Genomic DNA, 22,490 nt, shown 5'->3' on the forward strand with positions numbered 1-22,490 from the left:
CAATCCCTCATGTACAGAAATAGCAGGGGGACTGTGCAACCCTTCCCCGCCCTTGTTCTGCAGCAGCGTGATGGGAGCGGGTGATAATGGGTCTCTATAAAAGTGCCAAGGGGCTGATGGAAGGCAACCACGGAGACAGGGATCTCATGACTCGGGGATGACTGCATGCTCAGGGCTGCCTCGTTTGCTGGAGATGCCCTGCTTTCACCCCCCAGGACCGGGAGGAAGTGCTGTCTGGCTTTGCTGAGATAGGATTTGCTGCCTTAGAGATGACTGAGCAGTATCCTCACATGGAGGTCTTCTTGAACTCTGCTTATTGAGAATGGTTTTGCTTCAGATAGCAGGGAAAAAAAAAAAAAAGAGCAACTATAAATGGGCTGCTGGAGAAGGTCCAAGCCTCTTGTATTTATCAGTTTATGGCTGTTTTATAAACATTTACCAAGAGCTGCAAAGATAACCGCTCGAGTTTCATGCTACTTTTCAAATTCATGGCCACCTATGGGCCCTCATCCACACCACTCCGACCTCAAGCGCTCGGGTAATTGAGTTGGCAGGTCCATCTCGTTGTGATGTTAATTGGGATCTATCAGCCCGCTGTGCTGTTCGGGTGCACTGGGGCGCACAGGCTTCCAGATGCACTTACGTAAGGACAGCTCAGCTCGCATCTCACCCCGGCCAAAAAACTAATTGCTTTCACCAGGACAGCATCTCTGCTGGAAGAGGGGCTGGAAATCAATGTATGGCATCCAGAGATCACGCGTTCCTGGTGCTCAGCGTCCGTAATTATCTTTTTTTTTTTTCTGTACAAAATCCATCCAAGTTTGGATCGAAAAATCCCTTTCTGGCTCTGCCCGTGGAGTTTAGCCTGATCTTGTTTCAAGTGAGTTAGCAGGGGAGATAATTCCCTGCACCACTCGGGCACAACACGGCGGCCGAGCAGTGCACGTCAAGCCATCTTCTCTCGATAACTGCAAATGAGGGGAGAGCTGCCTGCTAATTAAGCTATTTGCTCCCTATTTGGTGCAGCTCATATTCCCCACATTGCTGGGAGGGAGAGAGCATAGCGTGGGCATCCAGCTGCTCCCACTTCCCTCGTTGAAGATGCTGGTATAACAAGGTGAGGTGGGGCACGGAGCAGGGGTGGGATGCTCAGGGTGGGATGCTCGTCCCTTACCCACGCCCCGTGCTCTGCTTTCCTTCCTTCCCCGGGGAGGTGCTTTAAGACCGGTTGGCTTGGCAGTGAGTCAATGCTTCCTTTAACCCAGCTGGGCGGATGAGGTGTGGGGCTGGCAGGAGCCAGCTCGCCTGCCCGCGGCCCCATTATTTGGGGCGGTCGCGGAGGTGGGGCCCAGCAGTGTGTCGGGTAACGGGGCCGGCTGTAGGAATGCCTCTGGTTGTTGCTTAGGCTCGCCGTGCAGGATGGGGAAGAAGCTGGATCTCTCCAAGCTGACCGACGAGGAGGCCAAGCACGTCTGGGAGGTGGTTCAGCGTGATTTCAACCTGCGGAAGAAAGAGGAGGAGCGGCTGGAGTGAGTAACACCCGCTGATGGGAGACGCTGGCCCCTTCGTTTTGCGTTTTGTACGGTTGAAGCAGTGGGCGAGGGGGAGAGGGCTGTAAACTGAATGATGGGTGATGTTGTCAGCATAGTTGATGGGGCAGCCCCACTCAGTGCACCCCACTGGCTGGTGTGGGGCTTGAGTGCATTTTCCAAACAGCTCCCACCCGTGTGGGGTCCTCTGCTGCCGTTTTGTTTTGCTGTTCTCATGGGCTTCGTAGGCTAGAACCATAGGGTGGCTTAGGCTGGAAGGGACCTTTAGGATCGTCTAGTGCCATCTCCAGGTGAGTGATGTTCCCCAATCCCGTGGGACCTGGGAGCCTACAGACTCCAGGAGGACCATTGGAGAATAACTGAGAGGAGCACAGCAGTTGTCAGGAGGCTGAAATACGCTCTGTGGCACGCTGTGCCCTTCTGGCAAAACTGCAAATGGATGCATCTGAAAAACTTTGCAAACATTTTGGCAAAAATACAGACTGATAATCGTTCAGATTGGACGAAAGAAGACCTTTTAGGCCTTGTTGTTATCTCTCTGTGGAAGGGGAGCTCATGGGGGCCTCCATTGGATCAGAAGGGATTGATAAGGGGGCAATGTTCCTCCCTCGTCGTTCATTTGGGTTGGCTGCACCTCGGTGGTACGGCCCCTATAAACTGCACTTTGCAAGCCATGCTAAAAGGAAAAGGGGTCAGCAGCACTGCTGCGGCCCAAGCAAGGATTTAAGGCAGCTTTTTTTCCCAAGAGTTTGCAAGAAAACAGTGTTATTTGCAGTGGCAAAGGAATCAAATAGGTTTGTATAGTTCCCTTTTCATGATGTGCGAGACTCCCTGGTCTGTTTGCGTGATTGTGGTTCATGATATGATGACAGCTGGTGGGAAAACAGGTTCCTCTGCCTGCAGTGGGCTTCTTCGTGCTTCTGAGAGCTCCCTGTTGGTCTGGCCTGGCACCTTCATGCCAATTAACTGGGAACAAGAACCCCTGCCCATCCACAAGCTGCAATTCCCGCATGCATGGATCTGCTGCCTGCACTGAGGATGCTGAGTGGGGCAGGTGGGGTGTGCCATTTGCCACAAGTTCTCAGCTGGAAATTTTGGAGCCTCCTGATTGCATTTCTGATTACCGTGTGGGAGGCAGAGAGAATTCCCTATCATCCTGGAGCTGGTAGCTCTGAAGCAGGACGCGGATCAGACGAGGGTGTTGGACAACCTGTGATTACTGGAAAGGGCGAGTGTCTCCTGTGTGACAGAGCTGAGCTATGCCTGGAGGTAGAGGTGGGGACAGACATCGCTGTGCCCTTCAGCAAAGCAGTGGGTGATGTGAATTCCTCACCGACTTGACCTGGCGCCAGACTGACTTGACTGGGTGCCCCGTGAGGATCCCATAGGGAGTGTTGTCTGGTTGTGGGTCAGTGTAGCTGCAGGTGGGCCCTTGAGCTTTCAGAGAGGAAAGTATCGGGGTTGGGACGAGGCAGAGAGAAGCATCAGGTTAAATAAAGCTGAAGAGGGGAAAGTTGGGCTATCCTGTGGTCTCAACTAATTCCTGTGTGTTCCTCCTCTTCCCACCTGAGATGCAAAGTGCTGCAGTGCCCGTGTCCCAGCAGTCGTGGCTTTTTTTAATTTTGCTTTCCTTCTGGACAAGCACTGCTGAGCTCAGAGGTGCTCCTGTAATGCTGCAACCTTTAAATGCCCTGTTCTGCTTCATTAGCTGCTTCCTGCCCCGCAGAGGATCTACGTTAACTCTGTAGGACCTGGTGCTGCTGAGGCTTACGGGGCAGACATATCTGGTGAGCTTTGAGCACAAAGAAAGGTGCTGCTGGTGCACGTGGCCTTTCAGAGACGGGGATGGCCCTGCAAACAAAAGCTGAAGGCAGGAGGAAGGTTGGATCCAAAGTCAGCCCAGGTGAGAGGAACCCATTTTGTGGTGGGCAGGATAGTGAGTCCTGTTTGTCTGGTTTGTGCAAGCAGGAAGTGATAAATGTGATAGAAATTCATTCTTTGCAAACAAGCAAGAGTGCTATGACCTCTCCTGTGGCACAGGCATCCCGAGCACTGACATCTTTCAGAACAAACATATCACCCAGTCAGAGGCACGGGCACAGCTATCTGACTCCTCCAAGCTAAAGCTCGTGCGTGGTACAACAGATATTCCTATGGAGCCTGGCCATACCAGGCTATCCTGTGTGCTGGACAAGAGGATACATGAGCACTTTCTACTTGTGGCAAGCTGGGACATGATGGGAGAGTCCCATTGATCCTGTTCCCTTTGCTCTGGCCATCCCTACTTGGTTCCCTGGGCCTGTCTCAACATGCAAGCCTTGAAAATCTGTTCCCCCCCCACTTGGTCTTTTTCTTCCCTTTCAGCCATTTCTATGTGCTTTTGTCTAAAGCTATTCACCCAACGTGGGCAAAGGCTTCAGCTGCCCAGAAACCACACAACTATGTGCCTGAGGAATTCAGGAGCAGCCTCTGCGGGGCATCTCAGCACCTTCTTCTATAAAGCTCACTGCCAGATCCCCATGCCTTAGGGACAGAGCAGCTGGCATCTCCCTGCATCCCTGCTGCTGGTTCACTTTGCCACGAGCAGAGCAAGGACTGGCAGCCAGGACAGACAGACGGAGGCATGCAGGTTTCAAACCGGTTCGGCTGAGGCTCATCCTTCCTTTAGCAGATCTTGAGGGTGAGGGAGTAGGGGCAAAGGGGTCTGACTGGCTCTGAGAACAGGAAAAGGCAGTCTGGAGGAAGATTGGATCCTGCTGGAAGCAGCCTGGGCCTGGGATGGCAAAGGAGCACTGGTGCAACCCAAGACTTGGGGTTAGCACCCAAACCCACAGCCTTTTTGGTGAAGCCATGGATGGATGCAGCGTGCCACGAGTTCAAAGGCAAGCAGTGTCCCTGGGAAGCTTTCCTCTTGCTCTCTGTACACTGATTAATTCTCTGGGCTGAAAGCTGCTGCCCCACTGGGGGTTAAGATCAGGGCAGAGGTTTGGGTATGTGCAGTGCCCGCTTCCTTGGCCTGTGTGCTTAGAAGAAGGTGATTTGTGAGGCTGCCGTGGCCTGCAGCTCGGTGGGTTTTCTGTTTGAGGTTTGTTTTATGTAGCTGCTTATAAGCTCACTGCTTAGTTTTGCATGTTCTGTTCTTCCGTGAGTGCAAGCTGCTCCATCAGGAAGCTTCAGAAGGACCAGGGGGATGCTTTGCAGTGGTGTAGGTGACCAAATATAACACAGTGTATCCTGGTTGCTTGAGATTTTGGTCCAGGCCAATTTCTGCCCTATAAAATGCAGCTCCCTTGCCCTGCCCAGATGGAAAACAAGCCTGCTAGGGCCTCTTGCAAGTCAAACACTGTCTTGCAACCATAGCCCGGAAGGCAAACATACCTGGGCTAGCACAGAGAACAAACAGAAAGCCTTTGGGTAAAGCCTCCAGCCTGCAGAGGTTTGGGTTGAAATGCATTTTAGCTGTTAGTTAGGTGCCTTCCTGCATCATAACCAGGTCTGGTGGCGAAGAGATGCGCCATGAAGCAGAAGTAACCAATTCTAGCACAGTCAGATCTGATATGGTGTGTAGCAGCAGCAGACCCTGGTGCACAGGACCATGCTCTGAATGTGGAGCCCTCTGCCTTGCTCAGCTTGGTGCAGTTTTACCCTGTGATAGGTTGTTAATTAGATTTCCCCTATGGCTGTTTCCACAAGCTGTGGGACTCGAGGTGCACCGTGGAAAATCATTCCCTGGGCTGATGGAGTGTTGTGGGATTTGCCATGTGAGGGGCTGCAGAGCTCACCAAAACGATATTGCGTGCTGGGGGGAAGGCATCCAGGTTGAAAACGTAACAGTTGGTGGAGAAATCTGCTCATGGACGGAGTTATGCCGATATCAGAGTGGTAGCACTGATTTCCTTGGGGTTACTTGCAGGTGTCTGGGGGCTGGGAACGGGGGAGAGCTGCTGTTGGGTGCTGTTTCACCACCTAATGCATGCCCCTCCATTTTTGGGATGCACCTGCAGGGACCTGAAGTGCAAGATCGACCAGGAAAGCAGCAAGAGAGAGTTCCTGACCCACCAGTCCCACCTGAACGAGACGCACTGTGTGCACTGCCTCCAGCCCTTCAAGTTCCTGCTGAACAGCAAGAGGCAATGCCTGGACTGCCACTTCTACACCTGCAAGAGCTGCAGCCGCTACAACAAGAGGGAGCAGGGCTGGGTCTGTGACCCCTGCCGCCTCTCCAGGTATGGGCATCGTGCTGAGGGATTGGGATGGAGGGGGTCTGCAGCCTCAGCCCCACACTCATCATAGAGTCAGTTGAGTAGGAAGGGACCTCCGAAGGTCACCTAGTCCAACCTGCCTGCGATGAATGGGGACAGCTTCATGCTGGTCTCCTTTCTCTGCATCCTCTGCCTGCTCCCTGTACCCTAAGGGGGGTAGGGCGAGGATCTGCTTTGGCCAGGCTGCCTCACCTCTGTGTGTTTCCTTCCTGGGGCAGGGTGGTGAAGATCGGATCCCTTGAGTGGTACTACGAGCATGTGCGATCCCGTTTCAAGAGGTTTGGGAGTGCCAAGGTGCTGCAGTCCCTCTACGGCAGGCTGCAGCCAGGACAGAAGGGGAATTCAGCACTCCTAGGTGAGAATGAGCCCTGGGACTTCTGCTAGCTGGGCAGGCACCCCAAGGGATGTCAGTCAGGGAAGTTAGGCTTGATGCCCCTGAAGCACCAGGGTGGTGGGATGCCCAGCCCTGTTTCCAGCAGGGATTAACTCTCTCCTTGGCTTATGTAGATTGGTTTAGGAGTTTGCTTAACAACTGGCTGTGTGTTGGCTGCCCGTGGGCTGGCTCTGCGGTAGATGGAGCAGCTTCAGCTCCCTGCTGTCACGTCTCTGGCACGTACAGAACTGCTGCAGCCGTGCCAAGCCCTCGGGATTTTAGGGAAAGAGCTTTCCTGCTGGGAGCCTGCCGAAGGCACGGGGCAGACCTTGTCCTGCAGAGCAGGGGTGACTTTGGCATGCATGCATCTCAAACAGGGGTGGTTTCTGGGTTTCTGTGCACAAAATAAGCACGGGCACACAGAAGTCAGACGAGCTGGGAGCAGCTCGGCTCTGAGATCTGTGTGAAGCTGTTCCCCCAGCGTGGATGGTCTGAGGTTTGAGCCTGGGTGCTGTGCAGGCAGCTGCTGCTGTCAGCAGGTGGCACTGACTTCCAGGCTCAAAGCCTGGCACCTTGACTCTGCCTGTGCCCAGCTGTGGTTTGTGTGCCCAGCTGTGTTTGCCACCTCTACAGCTGGTGCGCTTTCTTGGCAAGCTGTGACATGTGCTTACAAGCTTATCTTAATAAAAGGATAAGAGAATCACAGAATCATTCCAGTTAGAAAAGACTTTTAGGATCCCCAAGTCCAACCCCAGCTCACCCCACTGTGCCCATTGCCTGTGGGCCTCGATACCACATCCCCACGGTTCTGGAGCACCTCCAGGGACAGTGACCCCATCGTTCCCTGGGCAGCTGGGCCACTGCATCAGTGCTCTTTCTGAGAAGATATTGTGCCTAATACCCAACCTGATCTTACAAGTCAAGCTCTGCCTCCAAGCACGAGCTTTGTTCTCTCCAATGAGCCTTTGATGGTCGTGCCTTGTGATGGCTGGAGACTGAGAGCTGTGGTTAACTGTTGCTCTGAGGCTTGCTCTGTGCTAGAGAAAACACTCATTTATTTCCACTCCCCCCCCTCCTTTTTTTTTTCCTTGTTGTTCAGGTCTTCATGACAGAGTTTACAGCCTGCCAGACATCAACAGTAAGTCAAAAAGAGAAGTGCAGTGTGTGCTTTGCAGACGGAGGGAGGTTGCTGCTGGTTTTCTCTCTGGTTGTGAGTACCCCAGGGCTGCTCAGTGGGGCTGGAACAAGAAGTCTCACTGCTCTCCCCCCTGCCCTGCATCACCCTGGGGCTTCTGAGGGCAGACTCTGAAACAACGGGGCTTTTTGTTGCCTGCCAGGCTCAAAGCTTGCAAGTACTGTATTCAGAATATGCTGGCTGTATTCATAACAAATGCACCAGGAGTCAGGGTGTGAGTGCTGCCCCTTCTCACTGTGCCCTTGTCTCTTCCAGGTGAATGCCAGCTCGCCGCCAACGGTGGCGTTGGGGATGACAGTGATGATGAGGATGACGTGCTCCGTGGAGCCGAAGCAGAGTGCTACAGCAGTGTAAGGGCTTTCCCTGTGGCAGCTCTTCCCTGCTGGGTGCTGTGCAGCCTGTCTTGGGTGGTGGTGGCTGGGCCCTGCTCTCTGCTCTGTTTCCTGATGTTAGCTTTTCTCTCAGACCAAGAGAATCACAGATATTTGCCCTCTGGAAAGAACAAGCTGCGCTGAGGAAGTCCTTGGTGTGCATGCTTAGTATTTCACTTTGTTTTACACTTCCATAAAGCCTTAGAGGCTTGCCCAAGCTGCCCCAAAGCATGGCCTCCCCCATACCTGTGGAGATTTGCTCCCAGAATCAGAGGTATGGAGATGCTTCAGGCCCCAGGAGCAGCTCCTGAGCCTCTTTCTGAGCCGTTCAGCTGCTCACCTTGCCCTCAGTGCCTTTATAAACCAGCAGACCATCTTGCTGTCTGCTTATGGCCATAGTTCTGATCCAGAGACTGTGGAAACCAGGTCTTTGAGTCCAGTCCTATGCAGTCTTATGTAGCTGGCTCCCTGCAAGCAGAGTAACCTGGAGAGCCTGGTGTTCCCCGTTAAAAGTGGGAGCTTCCCACGTGAGGAGCTTCCCACAGGCAGGTCCCTGCAAACTAAACAGACAAGAGCCCCTTCTGCTTTCCATGGGAGTCAGCTGAATTTCTCCTTCTTGCACTTTCCATGCCAAGATGCGCAAGACAAAGCGCCTGCTGTCTGTGCACCCCTTCGATTTCGAGCTGGACTCGGAGTACTCTGCCCAGTCTCGCCGCCAGTCTGCCCAGCTCTCTCCAGTGGCCATCAGCCCTGATGCTTTCCAGGTACTGGGCTTGCCTTTCTCTCTGTCCTCTTCCTGCTGCTCTGGCTGTTGGTGGCTTTGGGAGGCAGTGGTGCCAATCAATCTGCAGAGCCCCTCTGTCTCTTTTCCATTTGAAGCCCTTTGTTTGAGTCAGAAGCTGGCATGGGTCCATGGGTCTGCCATGGGTCCCTTGGCATTACCAGTGAAATCGAAGAGAATGGGATTTATGCTTTGGTTCAGTGTAGCCAGAAAAGCTGTGGGTGTGGCTGGGAGAATACTGACAGCATTTGGGACAAATGAGCAGATTCATTCATTTTTTTTTTAAGCAGATGTGCACGTTCTCTAGCTGAGCTTGCCCTTATGCTGTGGAATTTATCAAATCCGGTGCACCAGTTGCAGGATGTTGAGGAGTAGATGGTTGTTGCTATGTTTTCAAGTCAGAGCATGTGATGTTTTAAAGGCAGGGCCTCGGGGTCAGCCGGATGGGATGAGATGGCTCCTAGCTCTCAAAGGGACTAACAGTGCCCCCTGGCAGTCGTCTGAAATATTGTTTGACATTAAGATAAGCAACATGGCTTAAGGGTTTTGTTAAAATCGGTGTTATAAAGGGTCAATCTGTGCAGCTATTGGAGAACGAAGCTAGGAACTGCTAGGGGAGGCAGGGGAGGGCAGTTCCCAGCATCAGCCCTCGTCTCTTAGTCCTTCCCAGATTTCCCCAGCCCAGCTGAAGATGCACCCCGAGAGCCCCGGCTGGAGGAGACCGACCTGGCAGCCGTGTTTCACATCTTGAGGGAGCAGGAGCAGCACCTCAGCCCTCCAGAGCAGCATTTCAGCACAGAGGTTCGGCTCACTCTCAACGCACGCAGACGGAGCCTGGACAGAAGCTCGATGCCTGGTAGGTGTCTGAGCTCCAGCTTCCTGCTGTGGAAAAGCACCTGCAAGAGCTACCCAAGGAATCTGCCCAGCCCTCGTTGTTCCTTGGGAAGATGCAGTTGCATGCTTTCATAAGTGATGCGCTGCTGCATCAGTTCCTTGGTGGTGTCCAGGGGGTTGTGCTGAGGGCTGTGAATCTTTTGGGTCCTGGTATTGAAGCCTTCTCCTTCTAAAGGCAGCTCCTGGATTGAGCATCCCCGGTTCCCATATTCTGCAGACATGGACACCTCGGATGAGGATGTGAAGGGAGCCCCAAAGCTCACTGCTTGCCTGCCTCACCACGTGAAACGCCGGAGCAGAGCCTCCTCCCAAGAGAATCTCAGCCACAACTCGGGCAGTCAGGTACCAAACAGGCTGCTCAGCACTTTGTGACACCAAGGCAGCAGCCACGCTGTTTCACCTTGTCAGAGAAGCACAGTGGGCTGGCCTAGGGGCTGTCATACCTGCTTGCCACAGCGTGGCTGTGTAGCATCAGGAGGGTGAATGCTCAGGCCCTGTTCAGCCCTCTGGGCTGCATAGGGTATGCTATGAAATGGGAAGCAGGGCTGGGATGTGGGAAGGTGCTTTTTCTGCTCGTCCAGTCCTTGTGGTGAAGGGAGCAGACTTTCCTATGCCCCATTAGTGTTACACATTATTCCTCTTGTCAGCCTTTCCACTTCTGCCATCATGGCTAGGGGAAATTGGACACTGGTGTTTCTCTTTGTACCCGCTGTTGTTGCAGTAACAAGCCTGCTTTCAATGCTGCTAATTTCCAGCCTGTCCCTGTTAATCTACATGCTACCTATAGTTTTACATGTCCTCATTCATCAAGTGAATGGGCTTTATGATCAAGGCTTGCAGGGGAATATTTAATCAGCCTCGAGATCCTATTCTTTGTCAGCATGGAGCGTTTTGGCCCCAGTAGGACAGGGTCAAGCTGACCTGTCACACATCTCTCCTGAGTGATAATAGGGGAACGGCCTAGAGGAGGGTGTCAGGAAGGCTGTGCACTTGTTTTAATTGCAAAGTGAGGACCTGCAGTTCTCGATGCCACCTTTGAGAAAGGCTGAGAACGGTGAAGCCTCCCCTGACCCTCTTCAGCAACAAAATGCACACTGGTCTGACCACGCAGATATACGGTGCTGGTTCCTCTTACAGCTGCTGAGCACCACACTCTGTGCCCCTGCATGGGGACATCTTTCCTTTGGCCTCGATTTCTCTCAGCATATGTTCAAATTGGTGGACGTGCTTCATTTTCCAGCCCGCTGCAAATGGAAAAAGCTTGGCCTGGGTGTTCTTAATGAGCCCATGGTACGTTAGGCATGAAATGTGTGCAGTGCTTTGCAGTGGGGAAATGGGGCCAAATTCCCACCCGTGCTCCAGATGACTTCCTTCATCTCCTCTCCTAGCTCCTCGGAGGGAGCAGCCGTGGTGGTGCTTGGTGTTCTGCTCCATCACAACAGCACCGAGGTTGTGGTGGCACCTCATCATTCTAATGGTTATGAGGCATCTCCTAATTCCTGATTCAACCCCATTTGTTTGTGTGCCAGCATCGTTCATTAGCTTAAGTAGCTGTTCATCCTTCCTGCCCTTTATGGGGCTGATGTGTTTACAGCTAGCAACAGCTAGCAGAGCCTGCCCCTTGCTCAGCAGGAGGAAATGTGGCTCTGTGCTGGCCCATTAACCCCACAGCAATGGGGTATGGCTGCCACCACTGGCCCGGGAGTGGCCAACACGAGCCCACAGAGAAAGCCAGGGCATCTCTTAATGCACATTGTTTCTCAGATGCCTGCTTGAGGCATCAGAAGAAAATAAAAGTAAGAAATGGAAAACAAAACAACAGCTTGGTGAGGTGTGGAATGAAGAACTGATTGGGGAAACATGGGTTCACACAGAAACCACTGCTTTCAGCCCAAGGCTCTTGTCTGGGTCTTTCTCTGATAGAGGGACAGGACCAAGCCACAAGCAATAGCATCCACTTCCTATTTTAAGTGTCTCCCCAGAAGCCGTTCAGTCATGTTTAAGAGGAGATTAGCTCTAATGTCAGACTCAGGCTGCTTTTTCCTGTTTCCTACCACCCCTCATTCACCTTCCTTAGGTGTCCCTGGTTTCGTCCACATTGCTCTTGGGTATCAAAGAGGCTGGAGGCAGCTGGAACGACCCATCTGCTCACCCCACAAGCGATAGTTCCCCCTACATGACATCCTGCTCACAAGCTCTGCTATGCTGATGATGTTGGTTTATTTAAAGTGTTTTAATAGAGATGTATTCACCAGTCTTTGTCATTCAGAGACCAGTGCAGGTAGACCAGCCCTAATGGGGTGCACCTCGCTTTGCACAGGAATAACTGGGCACTAAAGCCAGCCTTGCTTGGGAAGGAGGATGAAAACCTGCTCCTCCTGTCCCTATAACCTGTCAACAGCCAACTCTGCATTATGCTCTGATCTCTCCAAGCTGCTGCTTACGGGAAGTGCAGGCAGCACCAGGTGCTGAGCGCACATCCATCCCCTCTCCTGAAGTTTATGGTCCATCACAGGCTTGTCATTGTCACCAGAGTGCTGCAAGCAGAAGTCAGGCCCAATGGTACCAAGAAACCACTTAGAGCTGGCGTGGATTGCTTCCTGCCTGTAGGTTTAATGCTCTTAAAGGCTCATTCAATTCGGGGCAGTAATTGCGACGCTCTGCTCTCCCCAAGTGCCGGGTTTTTACATCCCACTTCACTTAAGCAGATGCAAGCTGTTGTGAGGATCTAATTAATCAAACACTAGCCAGCACAGAAACTCGGTGAGAGGGTGGAAATGTTACAAAAACAAAGCAGAGCCCTCTCACGTCTCTTTGTTGCTTCATTTACTTACTGCCTTTGCTGCTCATCCCCTTTGAGTGGGAGGCAGCCACGTGGAGCAGGAGTAATGCAGCAGGCAGCGTTTTATCTATACGGGAATGGGCAATATTTTACATCATTTGTGTTTTATTTGTTTGGATCAAAGGAGAAAGCCTGGTCTTGAAAGAAAGAAAACGTTTATTTCTGAAAGGGGAAGGAAAAATAATGAGGCTTCTTTTGTGTTTTCAGTGATTTTAACTGAAAAAATTTGTCATGGCTCACAGAAAGCCGTTCCTCTGTGACTTTCAGAATTTTGCCTTTATTTCTCCTCTCTTTTCAGTGGGCAGAGGGAGGGAGAAAAGAGGGATGAGAATCCTGGCAGATCAAAGCATGGAGGAGCGAGAGAACTTCAAAGCGTGTTGGGAAAAACTTTCAAATTTGTTTCCTGACCTGGACGTTTTCATGGGAAACACCTCCCTTCTTCCCTCTCCTTTTCCCAGTGATGTATTCAGCAGGGGATAGTGGGGTAAATGGATGAGCTGGTTGGAAAAATACCATGGTAGGAAGTGGGGAAAAATGCTTCTTAGGCAAGATAGATATCTGTGGTGGGACTTGTGGTGGTCTGCAGATACAGCAAATTGAGTATTATGGTTTTGAGAGGTTCTGCACCTCACAAGGCACTTCAGGGTACCCAGGGTAGCAGTCCTTCACCCTCTGGTGCCCAGTGCAACATGGTCTCTTGTTGCCTGGTGCTGAGGGGCATGGTTAGTGGGCACGATGGGGATGGGTCAATGGTTGGACTAGATGATCTTAGTGGTCTTCTCCAACCTTAACGTTTCCACGATTCTTTTTATTACTTCTGCTGGCTGCACGCCCTCTGGGCTCCTTTCCCACTGTCCTGTCAATGGTGGCTGGTCTGTTCTCCGTTCCTTTCTTTCTCCTTTTGTCTAGATTCATGAGCTCAACAAACGCATGTCAGTGATCGAACGCGTGCTGAACCGCTTGGAGGAAAAAATCCTGGTGCGCTCTGCCGAGGTAACAGGGAGAGAGAGAGGGCTTCACTGGCCCCTTTCCTTCATCATCAGAGGGGTTTCAGGGAGATCTGGGACTGCAGGAAAAAAAAATGCTTGGGCCAGCTGCCCAGGGGGCTTAACTCCTCTTGTTTCAGGTAGCAAAAACATTGCGTAGTAGGAGAGAAATGGAAGCAAACTTAACCTAGCATATTTGGGTCCCTGTGCAAGCTAGTGTCAGGCCTCTTCTGCACAAGGAAAACCAGGTTTCATTTTGATTCTCTAATAAGTGCTCACAGGAGAATCAATCAGTAGGTATAGAGAAGCGATTTAGTTATTTTAAATGAGAGTTCTGAGTCAAGAAGGACTTCTGTATCTCTTCTGGGCTGCTCTTGTCTTACTTTGCCATCGGTCTCAGAAGACGACAGCTAAATTAAGTTAAAGCTGGGCAAGGATATAGGATCTGTGAATACAGAGGTCGCTTAACATTGATTTTTTTTGGGTTTCTAATTTTGGGCTTTGTACTTTTCCTTCATGTGAACCCATTGCAATGAGGTGCTCTGGCTGCTGGATGGATAGTAATAGTTAAAGAGCAGTCCCTCAGGCATGGACGAAACAATGCAAGTCCTAATTCTCCCCAAAATTCTTAATGGGGATGGCTATTTGGTGTTCCTGTTGGTAAATCTGCAATTCCCTCAGAGTGAGAGGTGTGTATAATTGCAGGTAGGAGAGCTGTGGTCATCCTTGGCATCAACACAACCCACAGAGTGCAGTGTTAACAGATGGGACCCCGTAGAAAAATTCATCCATGAGGTTTTCAATATATGATCATTTTCTTCTCCCATAAAACGTAGAGGATATGGGGGCAGAAGTATCCATGCAGGTAGAGAGCTTCTCTGGGGGAGAAGCAGTGCTTTGTGCAGTGCCTGCTGCAGATGCTGTTATTTGAGGCAGTTAAGAACAGCTTAGACATCAGGTATGATGCAGATAATCGTATTCCCACCCTAACGCAAAGGACAGCGAGTTCAGTGACTTCCTGAAATCCCTTCCAGCTGCTGGGAGTGTAATAGGATTCTTCTCCAGGTAAAATGAGTTGTGTGTAATGACAGGTCCGGGTGGAAATATGCCATCCATCCCATGGGGAAGCTTGCTGCGTGTTTTCTCATCGCAAATCAGAGTATTGAGAGGCTCTGATTCAGTACCTGAGGGAACGGGGTTCACGTGGCTGCTCTTTACAGCCTGGTGCAGTGCCCTTGCTTGGCCAGCAGCATCATGGCTCCAAATAAAAATAGGATGACTGTCCCTAATCCCCTGTGGGGAAAATTCCAGTTTTCCACGGGGGAAAACCAAATGAATTGAGTGAACGATTCCCTTCTACTGTTGTTTCAGTCTCCGGCTGCGGAGTCCCAGCTCGATCCTGATGCTGAGGAGGAGGAGTTGAAGAGGAAGCTGGAGGAGTTCACCAGCAACATCAGTGACAGAGAAGTCTCCTCTGAAGAAGAGGAGCGTGAAGAGAGGAAGGGAGTGAAGAGAACTGAGATGAGCTCCTCTAGTGATGATATCGCCAGTGAAGCTCGAAAGGTAACGTGTCCTCTCTTACACAGTGAGTGTCTCTCATTCTGTCACACATCAGCTTGATGCCTCCGAGGCTGCATCACAGAACTTTAAGGTGGAAAGGATGACCCACACAGGTTGAGTCCAGCTCTCAGGAGTGCTGAGGGATAGGCAAGTCCCAGGATGTTGCACCTAGACCTTCTGCTTTAGGGAAATTTGTAGGCTCTCCTGGACTGATCCAAGAGTTGCAAATGAATTCTCTTAAAGACTACTGCCCACCATGGGAAGGTGTGCAGCACCCACATCCATGCAGAAGAGTGTTACACACTTATCTCGGGGTCTGGATTCTGTTTCCAGCTTTGAGCACTGCAGTGACACCTAGAGCAAAGGTAGCAGAGGCCGTAATGCTGAGTGAGAAATGACTGCAGTGATGTGCAGACAGAGGAGTTTGAGTTAAAGGCTGTGTCAGCACAGGTTTTTTTTTAAGCAGCCTGCCTTGTTAGGTGGCTCATGAGAAAACCCAGTGACACTCTGACACAGCTGAGGTCAGTGCACATCCAGAAGCAGGGAGCACAAGGCCTAATGAAACCCAGCACCATCTCTATGTTCAGCCCAGACCCAGCTCTGGATTTTGCATAATCCTGAGTTGGTTTCTATGCAAGTCTGGTCAGGAAAAAGGCTTCTAATGGGGGGATCACTCAGGGGGGAAAAAAAAAAGCAGTGTTTGTGGTGTGAAATGTGATACTCTGCAGTACCATGAGGGCACCATAAAATGATAAAAGTGTCAGCTGGGCTGAGTTAGCTGGTTCTTTGCAGAGCGGCTTGCCTGGAAATACGTGCAGTGGTAAACAAAACTGTTTGTCTTTGTCTCCAGTGCACATATCACCCCAATCTCCTTGGTTTCTAGGGAATTATCAGATGAGAGAGGGATGATGAGTTTCTTGGGTCTATTTTTATGTGTGCTTTATGACTTACCTAGCAAAAGGGCCAATGCGGGCAGCTCATAGAGGCATCACAGCTGTTAGTGCTCCTTGAGGTGGGAGGTGAGGATATCAGCCCCAGGCTCTGGCAGTGGGGCAACACAGCAGTAGCCATCTTCATCCCCACAGGAGAGCCCTTAAGTCCTTCCATTATCCCTTCTTCACCTTCCAATGGCTCCCGAAGGCCTTCTGCCCCTCTGTGCCTACTTGGTGCTGAACTGTGAGCTACAAGCACACGTTAAAATATTGAAATCCTTTTTGCAGAGGTCCTCAGCACAGGCTTTGAGCGAGATCACGGCCAAAGCACTGAGAGCCATAAATGCCACGGAGAAAGCGGTCTCCGAGTCGCTGCAAGGACAGAGCTGGGGCAGTGGTGGCCATGCCCTGCCTGGAGGGCAGCATCTCAGCATGGAGGATGGGAAAGAGGCAGCAGAAGCGTACCGTGAGCTTGAGGAAAATGTAAGGTCCCCCAGAGCCTCTGTGAGCAGGGGGTGGGAGTGCAGTGGACCCCCTCAGGCTTCTTGTTAGCGGGTGTGCTGGAGGTCGAAGGATGGGCACCACAAGCACCTGTGTCTAAGGATGCTGTGACCCTCCCAGCTGCAAAGCTGTAGGTTGTAAGGCTCAGGGTAGGGTTTAGTGGAAGGGAAAGGTTCTGTTCACTTCAAAAGGGCTAACCAAGGGTTGGCATGCTCAAACAGTAGGCATTAGTCATAGCTAGGAGGACCTTTGAGTCTATGAACTAAGTGCTGTAGCTGGAGATCTGAGCTTGGGCATCACACCTGTCCCCACACCAGCCATGCCCTCTGACATCCCTAGCATCTCATCCCATGATGCTGAGCCAAGTGAGCTGCACTCCTCCCTTTGATGGGCTGACTGGGGTGAGAGCAAACTTTGGGCTTCCTGCTTCCCCTGCTCACACCTTTGGGAGCTGCATGCTTATCCTACTGTTCCCTTGGGTCCCTGGTGAGTCACGTCCCACTGGTTGCGCTCTGAGGGATGCCACCTGCCTGCAGCATGCTTAATGATGTTTAATGGCCCGGCAGGGAATGATGCCCTTGTGACTCACAGACCGAATGATTGCACTTGGTTATGGACACGCTGCCTTGGGGCTTGCACCGGGGTCTGTGGGATGTGTGGGCTGAAGGAGCTGGCCATGCATTAGCACTACTGAGATTTTGGGATCATTCAGCAAAATTGTGGCCTTCTGATGCTATTGTACATACACAAATGAACTTCTACTAAATTGCTTTGCTTGGACTTGCATCTTTGTGGTAACTGAGGGGTGGTAACACCATGTTGATTTATTAGGGCAGGCAGTTGCACTCCTTGCACCCTTTTATCCAAGCAGTGCGTTGCTTCCTGTAGAGCTCACCCTCCTTAGCTCGTCTCCTTGTAGTGCTGAGCCCCACGCTTGTGTTTCCTTAAAAATAAATAAAACCTGAGCGGATTTGATGTGTCAATCTGTAGCTTAATGGTGCAATCTATCTTATTTTGTTTTCCCCTTTTATTTCAGGTGTACTTGGCTGCTGGGAAGGCCTACCAGCTGGAGACAACCCTGACAGAGCTTGAGGAAGGGGCTCGGCACAGCAGAACCACCGACTCAGAGCTGTCAGAGCTGGAGGACAAGGTGGCCTCAGCAGCTGCACAGGTACAGCAGGCAGAGAGCGAGGTAAGGGCTTGCCCCAGCTGGGAGCTGCTTCACCTCCAGCCCAGCAAACACAGCTGGTTGGGAGGCTTCCACATGCTGCCCTCCCGTTTTGTTTTCCTCCCCTTAAAGATATCGGATATTGAATCTCGAATCGCGGCTCTGTCTGCTGCGGGGCTGACAGTGAGGCCGGTGGAAAAGGCAAGGAAGAAGTCAAGCGGGCAGGTGAGTGGGGAGAGAGGGGGATGTGAGCCCAGGGAGGGCTGCCTGGCTGCTCCCAGCCTTGCCGAGGATGAGATGGGAGGCTGCTTTGGGGGCGAAGCAAACGAGGGCAGACTGAGCTGCCCAATGAGCCGGGCACGTGCTGTATTCTGTCTCCCAAGTCAATTGCTCAATGCACAATCCCCCCACAGAGATTTTCTCTGCTTAGCAAGCCTGAAGCTTCCAGTGAATGTGCAGGAAGCACAGCCTCCCAGCCTGACATGTTCCCCTCCCTGCTCTGCACACCCAGAGACCTGTGCCTCTTTTCTGTCTGTAGGCTTTCCACCTCCACTCCCCCAACCCCACCAGCAGCAGCCCTGGGGAGTCTTCGGATGATGTTAAGGTGGGTTTGTGTTTAATGTGGGTTGAAGCCTTAGTCCTCTGCTGCAGGATGCAGGTTTGAATGCTCAGCAAGGGCAGCAGGGCATCCTCTGGGGGTGTTCCCACCCGCCACAGACTGCTTTCCCTCTCTTGCAGGTGATGTCTGGGCCACAGATCCTCAGGAGGAGGTTCAACAGTCCCTTTGAAATCACTGGTAAGAGCTGTGGCTCTGTCAATGGGATGACCTTCAGCTCTCTCTCTCTCTTTCCCCATTTTCTTCCTTTTTGGAGTGCTGTTCCCTGTGCTTTCATCCTGCCAGCACAGCCACAAAGGAAACCTCATCTGTGGGGAGTAATAAAGGAGGAGGACTGGGGACAGGATGAGGTGACTCCCATACAGATCTCAGACAGCTGCATTCCCCAAGGGCCATTGCTCTGCAGTGTGGGCTTCTACCACCCTAGCAGCTTGCCTAAGCCCATCGCTTCTTCTGTTGGCCACTTGTTCTAGGGGATGGCATATTTTGCTGTTATCTACCTACCTCTGCCACTGGTCCCACTGGGAGGTCAAGAGCCACAGCTGTGGAAAAGGGCAGCTTGGAAGTGCTTCGGAGTAGGCTGTGACCTGAAACTTGGCCCAGCAGCCTGTGTGGCAGAGGGCAATGGAGAAGCTTCATCCTGACAGATATCAGCAAGTGCCATTAGGAAATGACTTTTCTAAGGCAAGATAGGCAGAAGGCATGGTTCCCTTCTAGATAACAACAAATAGAAGATGAGCAGAGGAAAGTAGGGGAAAGATCACTTAATGCAAAGGAAGAATTGCATTTCCCCACGTGTGCAGACAATTAAAGGTTCTGCTTCCCAAGCTGGTGGTGGAGAAAGGGAGATGATGGAGCAGGACAATGTTTAGGAGGGCAGAACTGGTGTGTGGGACAGGTATGCCCCTGTGAGTGGGAAGTGAGGGGATTGCAGGGAGGTGAAGCCAGGGCCAATGTAGTCTGTGGGGGCTGTTCTCAAGGAGCTGAGCTCTCCTTGTGATGTCCCAAACACCTCGTGCTCCTTCTTCCATTACAGGCTTCGATGACTCCTTTGATCGCAACTCAGTTTACCGCGGCTCACTGACGCAGAGGAACCCCAATGGGAAGAACAGAAGAGTGGAGCGTCTCTTTGCGGTGTGTGGCTGGCCTGGCAGGGGGTGGGGTATCCATCCTCTGCTGCTCCCCTCCAACCCACAGAGCCCCAGGAGAGGCAGAGAGCACGCTGTCTGTGTCACCTGCAGTGGTGTGTATGGCAGGGGACAGCAGTGCTGATGCCTTGCCTCTTGTGTCTTGCAGAAGCCAGTGATGACCCACCTGCCCTGAGGAGGGGGCACCCACCCACCACTGCATTTCAGTGCCAGTACAGGACCTCGGCACACAGCCTTCCCCCAGTGCTTGCTCTTCCTTCTCTCACGGCTTTGTCCCCTGGAAGCTGGGAGAGAGAGGAATGAGGTGCTACAGTGCAGACATGTGGCAGGATAATCGTGAGGACTACATCTATTTGAGCAGGATGAGCTGCCTTTCTCATCTGTTCCCCTAGGGACGCTGCTCAGTTTAATGGGAACCACTGGTGGTGGTGCCAGAGGAAGGTGCCCTGATGTAAAGAGCGGTGTCCTAAGGCCTGATGTGTTATGCCTCATCCCTGGAGCATCGCTTCCTTTCCCTGCGTGGGAGCCCTGTAAGCTTGGCCAGCAGCTCTTAGCACTAAAAAATACACACTGAGGCTTCTTGCCTGAAGCAGGTGGGCTCGGATATGCCCCAGGCTGCAGAGAGGTCCCTTGGAGGTGTGCCCACTGGGCTGTGCTGCCCCTGAGCTCCTAGCAGGCAGCAGCAGCACTGCAACCACCCTCCCACTCCCCCAGGTTGCCTGCTTTCTTGCACCTTCTGCTTCCACAAGACTTCGGAGGAGATCTTTGTTAAAGACTTCAGCTCATTATCTGCCAGTATGCATCCTTTACCTTTAGCACTAATTCCCAAGGTTTGGCTTTGGTAGTTGCAAAGAACTCCTTACCTAGAAATTCATCCTGCAGACAACCCAGAGAAATGGTAAGAAGCTTGGAGTCTGGATCCTGCCTGTGGTTCAGCACTCACCCCGTGCACCTTTTGCTGTACTCAGTTCCCTGGCTAAGCCTAAGCCAAGTTCTTTCAGGTGCTCAGACACACTCTTGACCCTTCTGAATCTCAACAGCATCCAGTAGGGCATTGTTCAGGTTGTAGTTATCCACGTTACTATCTGCTGGTCTCCTACCCCAGCTGCCTGTGTAGAGATTATGTATGCTACATCATACAATAAAGCCAAGGTCAAGTCCAGAGCATGTAGTTGGTTTCACCGTGCATCCTTTCAACGTGCTGCAGCTAAGGCCCCTTTCTCTCTCTGCCATGTGCTGTGGGACGTCCCTTTGGTCATATGGGGTGGGCTGTATGAGCTGTGCTCCCCCCACTGCGGTGCAGGCACTGCTCTGCGCTCAGGATGAGCACGGTTGGAGGTACCCAGCAGCTGCTGCTCCAGCCCCACAGGGGGAGCAGGGGATGCTCCAGGCTGCCCCACACCGTCGGCGTCTGATTTCCCAAAGCAACACATGGCGGTGGGTCGGGGACCGCATCACTCCCAACTCTTCCCCTCTCCAACAAACACGGGCGGAAAGCTTCCCCTCGTCCCGAATCGCGTCACGTCGAGGACGGAGATCAGCACGCTCCCGAGCGATGTGCCTCGGCCGGCTGGAGATAAAATTACGGCCCGCTATGAGTCACGAAAATCCCTTTCCTGATTCGACGAGAGCGAGCGCGGGGTGCGGCGGGGAGGGGGAGATGCCTCGGCTGTGTCCCCGCCGGGGCTCGTTTCTGACATCAGCACGGAGCCGGGCATAAAAGCAGAGAGCGGGGCCCCGGGGCGTAGAGGGCGAGCGCTGGGCTCCGCGGGAAGGCACCGGGCGCTGCGGGAGCGAGGTAAGCGCGGGGAGAAGGGAGCGCGACGTGGGCAGCCCCGTGGGACGTGGGCTCGAGTCTGTGCTCCGTGCCCGGCTCGCACGGCTGCTTCCCCGAGCCGATGGCTTCGGCTGCAGGTGAGGCTGATGCAAACTCGAGCCCGTCGCCTCCGCCTTTTGCCGGCGGTTTGGGGATGCTGAGACGGGATCCGGATGAGGATGGAGTCCCCCGATGGCATTCCCACGGCGGAGACGCGCTTTCTCCGTCAGCTCGTTGCCGACCCAATCAGGGAAGCCGCCGGTTTCCTCAGCTAGCGATTGCCCTGTGTGTGCCCGCAGGTTGGCATCGTCGCCGTTGCCGAGCCGCTGTAGGGGGACAAAGCCTCGGGGATGAAGCTGGGGGTCACCTGCCTGCTGTGCTTGCTGCTCACCTGCATGGCCCTGCCCGCCGCCGGCCGCCTCCGTGAGCGCTCCATGGAAATCAGGAGTAAGGAGAGCAGGAGTAAGGGAACCCCCAGGACCCTCCCTGGCACCCCGCTCCGGGGTGCAGCCCATAGGTTCGGGGTGTAGAAGGGCAGCTTTGCATTGCAGCAGCCCTGCAGGCAGCCCCGAGCATCCTTTTCTCTCCTGAGTCCCGTTCCTTCTTCCCCACGTGCTGTGCCCCACTGCCCTGACTGTTCCTCATCTCTCTCCTCGCAGACCCAGACATCGACCCCTCCTGGTACACCGGCCGTGGCATCAGGCCCGTGGGGCGATTCGGGCGACGGCGAGCTCTGGGGGAAGGTGTCCAGCCCAGGGGGGCTGTCCTGCACCCTGCCTGCATCCCCCCACACGCCCATTCCCCCCGGGAGCAGCAAAGTGCCTGAGCTGAAGATGGAGGACACCAATAAAAGCCTTTTTCCTCTCCTTCCAGCTGGCCCTGACTCTCTGCTCTGAAACCCAGTGAGTGGGGGGGGGCTTGGGGTGGGACGGGGCATGAGCCCGAGTGGTGTTGGTGTCACCCAAAATTAAGCGGAGGAGGCTCTCCTCTCTTCCTGCAAGTGAATCCTATGGGATCCCCATGGTGTGTCAGCACCCCTGAGTGCACCATGTCCCCCACCTCCCCACAGAGCCCCGTTTTCATGGCACGGCTCAGAGGGCACCCCTCACTTTGTGACACCTCTCTCGCAGCTGAGTCTCCACTGCTTTACCCATCCCTCAGTTCGGAGTGAGGATGGTGTGGTTCCTAAATGCAACCTGAGGGTGGGCAGCAAGGATCGGGGCTGCCTAGGAAGGGAAGGGTTAATGTGGCAGGGATGGGGCAAGTGGCAATTTGCTGCCTCATGAATGGAGGGGATTCAAGCGGGAGGAGACAGCAGCTCAGAAGGATCCCCCATCCCACATTAGGATATTTGGATGTCTCTGTGCTGCATATGGGGGGCAGGAGGGGAGAGCTTCCTGGCCTTAGGAACCAGAGCTGTTTCCCGGCAATTGGGGTGGCTGATGAGGGCCCCACCACCTCCAGACCTCCTCCATGTTGTCACCTGGGGCAGAGA

The 22,490-nt window shown here is 53.0% G+C and overlaps 2 protein-coding genes across 9 annotated transcripts; both read left to right on the forward strand.

Annotated features, from left to right (window-relative positions):
* The first annotated feature begins 1,297 nt into the window (after positions 1-1,297).
* On the forward strand, positions 1,298-19,532 carry MLPH (melanophilin). Of its 8 annotated transcripts, none has more exons than XM_065750543.1 (17): positions 1,298-1,529; positions 5,555-5,776; positions 6,031-6,167; positions 7,285-7,323; positions 7,636-7,730; positions 8,387-8,515; positions 9,193-9,388; positions 9,602-9,768; positions 13,178-13,261; positions 14,626-14,817; positions 16,035-16,229; positions 17,284-17,439; positions 17,548-17,640; positions 17,954-18,019; positions 18,154-18,211; positions 19,068-19,165; positions 19,328-19,532. In XM_065750543.1, the coding sequence occupies exons 1-17, from the start codon at positions 1,420-1,422 to the stop codon at positions 19,352-19,354; spliced, it is 2,064 nt and encodes a 687-aa protein (XP_065606615.1). In that variant the 5' UTR covers positions 1,298-1,419; the 3' UTR covers positions 19,355-19,532. The 8 variants fall into 8 exon arrangements, with proteins under 8 accessions (XP_065606615.1, XP_065606608.1, XP_065606611.1 ...); XM_065750536.1 differs by having other exon boundaries at positions 1,330-1,529; positions 13,178-13,246; XM_065750539.1 differs by lacking the exon at positions 16,035-16,229 and having other exon boundaries at positions 1,330-1,529.
* Positions 19,533-20,940: 1,408 nt separating this feature from the next.
* Positions 20,941-21,821, forward strand: PRLH (prolactin releasing hormone). The gene is made up of 3 exons (XM_065751301.1): positions 20,941-20,977; positions 21,295-21,457; positions 21,655-21,821. Exons 2-3 carry the CDS (start codon positions 21,346-21,348, stop codon positions 21,819-21,821), a joined length of 279 nt encoding a protein of 92 aa, XP_065607373.1. The 5' UTR covers positions 20,941-20,977; positions 21,295-21,345.
* The last annotated feature ends 669 nt before the right edge of the window (positions 21,822-22,490 follow it).

The sequence above is a fragment of the Cyrtonyx montezumae genome, unplaced genomic scaffold, assembly GCF_038088225.1.
Source record: "Cyrtonyx montezumae isolate F1298 unplaced genomic scaffold, pur_monq_1.0 scaffold_7, whole genome shotgun sequence".
Classification (NCBI taxonomy): Eukaryota; Metazoa; Chordata; class Aves; order Galliformes; family Odontophoridae; genus Cyrtonyx; species Cyrtonyx montezumae.

Bases quoted from the DNA above. Each gene is read 5' to 3' on its own strand.
- MLPH (XM_065750543.1), top strand. From the start codon at position 1,420: ATGGGGAAGAAGCTGGATCTCTCCAAGCTGACCGACGAGGAGGCCAAG. The intron at 1,530-5,554 runs GTGAGTAACACC...ATGCACCTGCAG, and splicing joins AAAGAGGAGGAGCGGCTGGA to GGACCTGAAGTGCAAGATCG. The intron at 7,324-7,635 runs GTAAGTCAAAAA...TGTCTCTTCCAG, and splicing joins CAGCCTGCCAGACATCAACA to GTGAATGCCAGCTCGCCGCC.
- PRLH (XM_065751301.1), top strand. From the start codon at position 21,346: ATGAAGCTGGGGGTCACCTGCCTGCTGTGCTTGCTGCTCACCTGCATG. The intron at 21,458-21,654 runs GTAAGGGAACCC...CTCTCCTCGCAG, and splicing joins CAGGAGTAAGGAGAGCAGGA to ACCCAGACATCGACCCCTCC.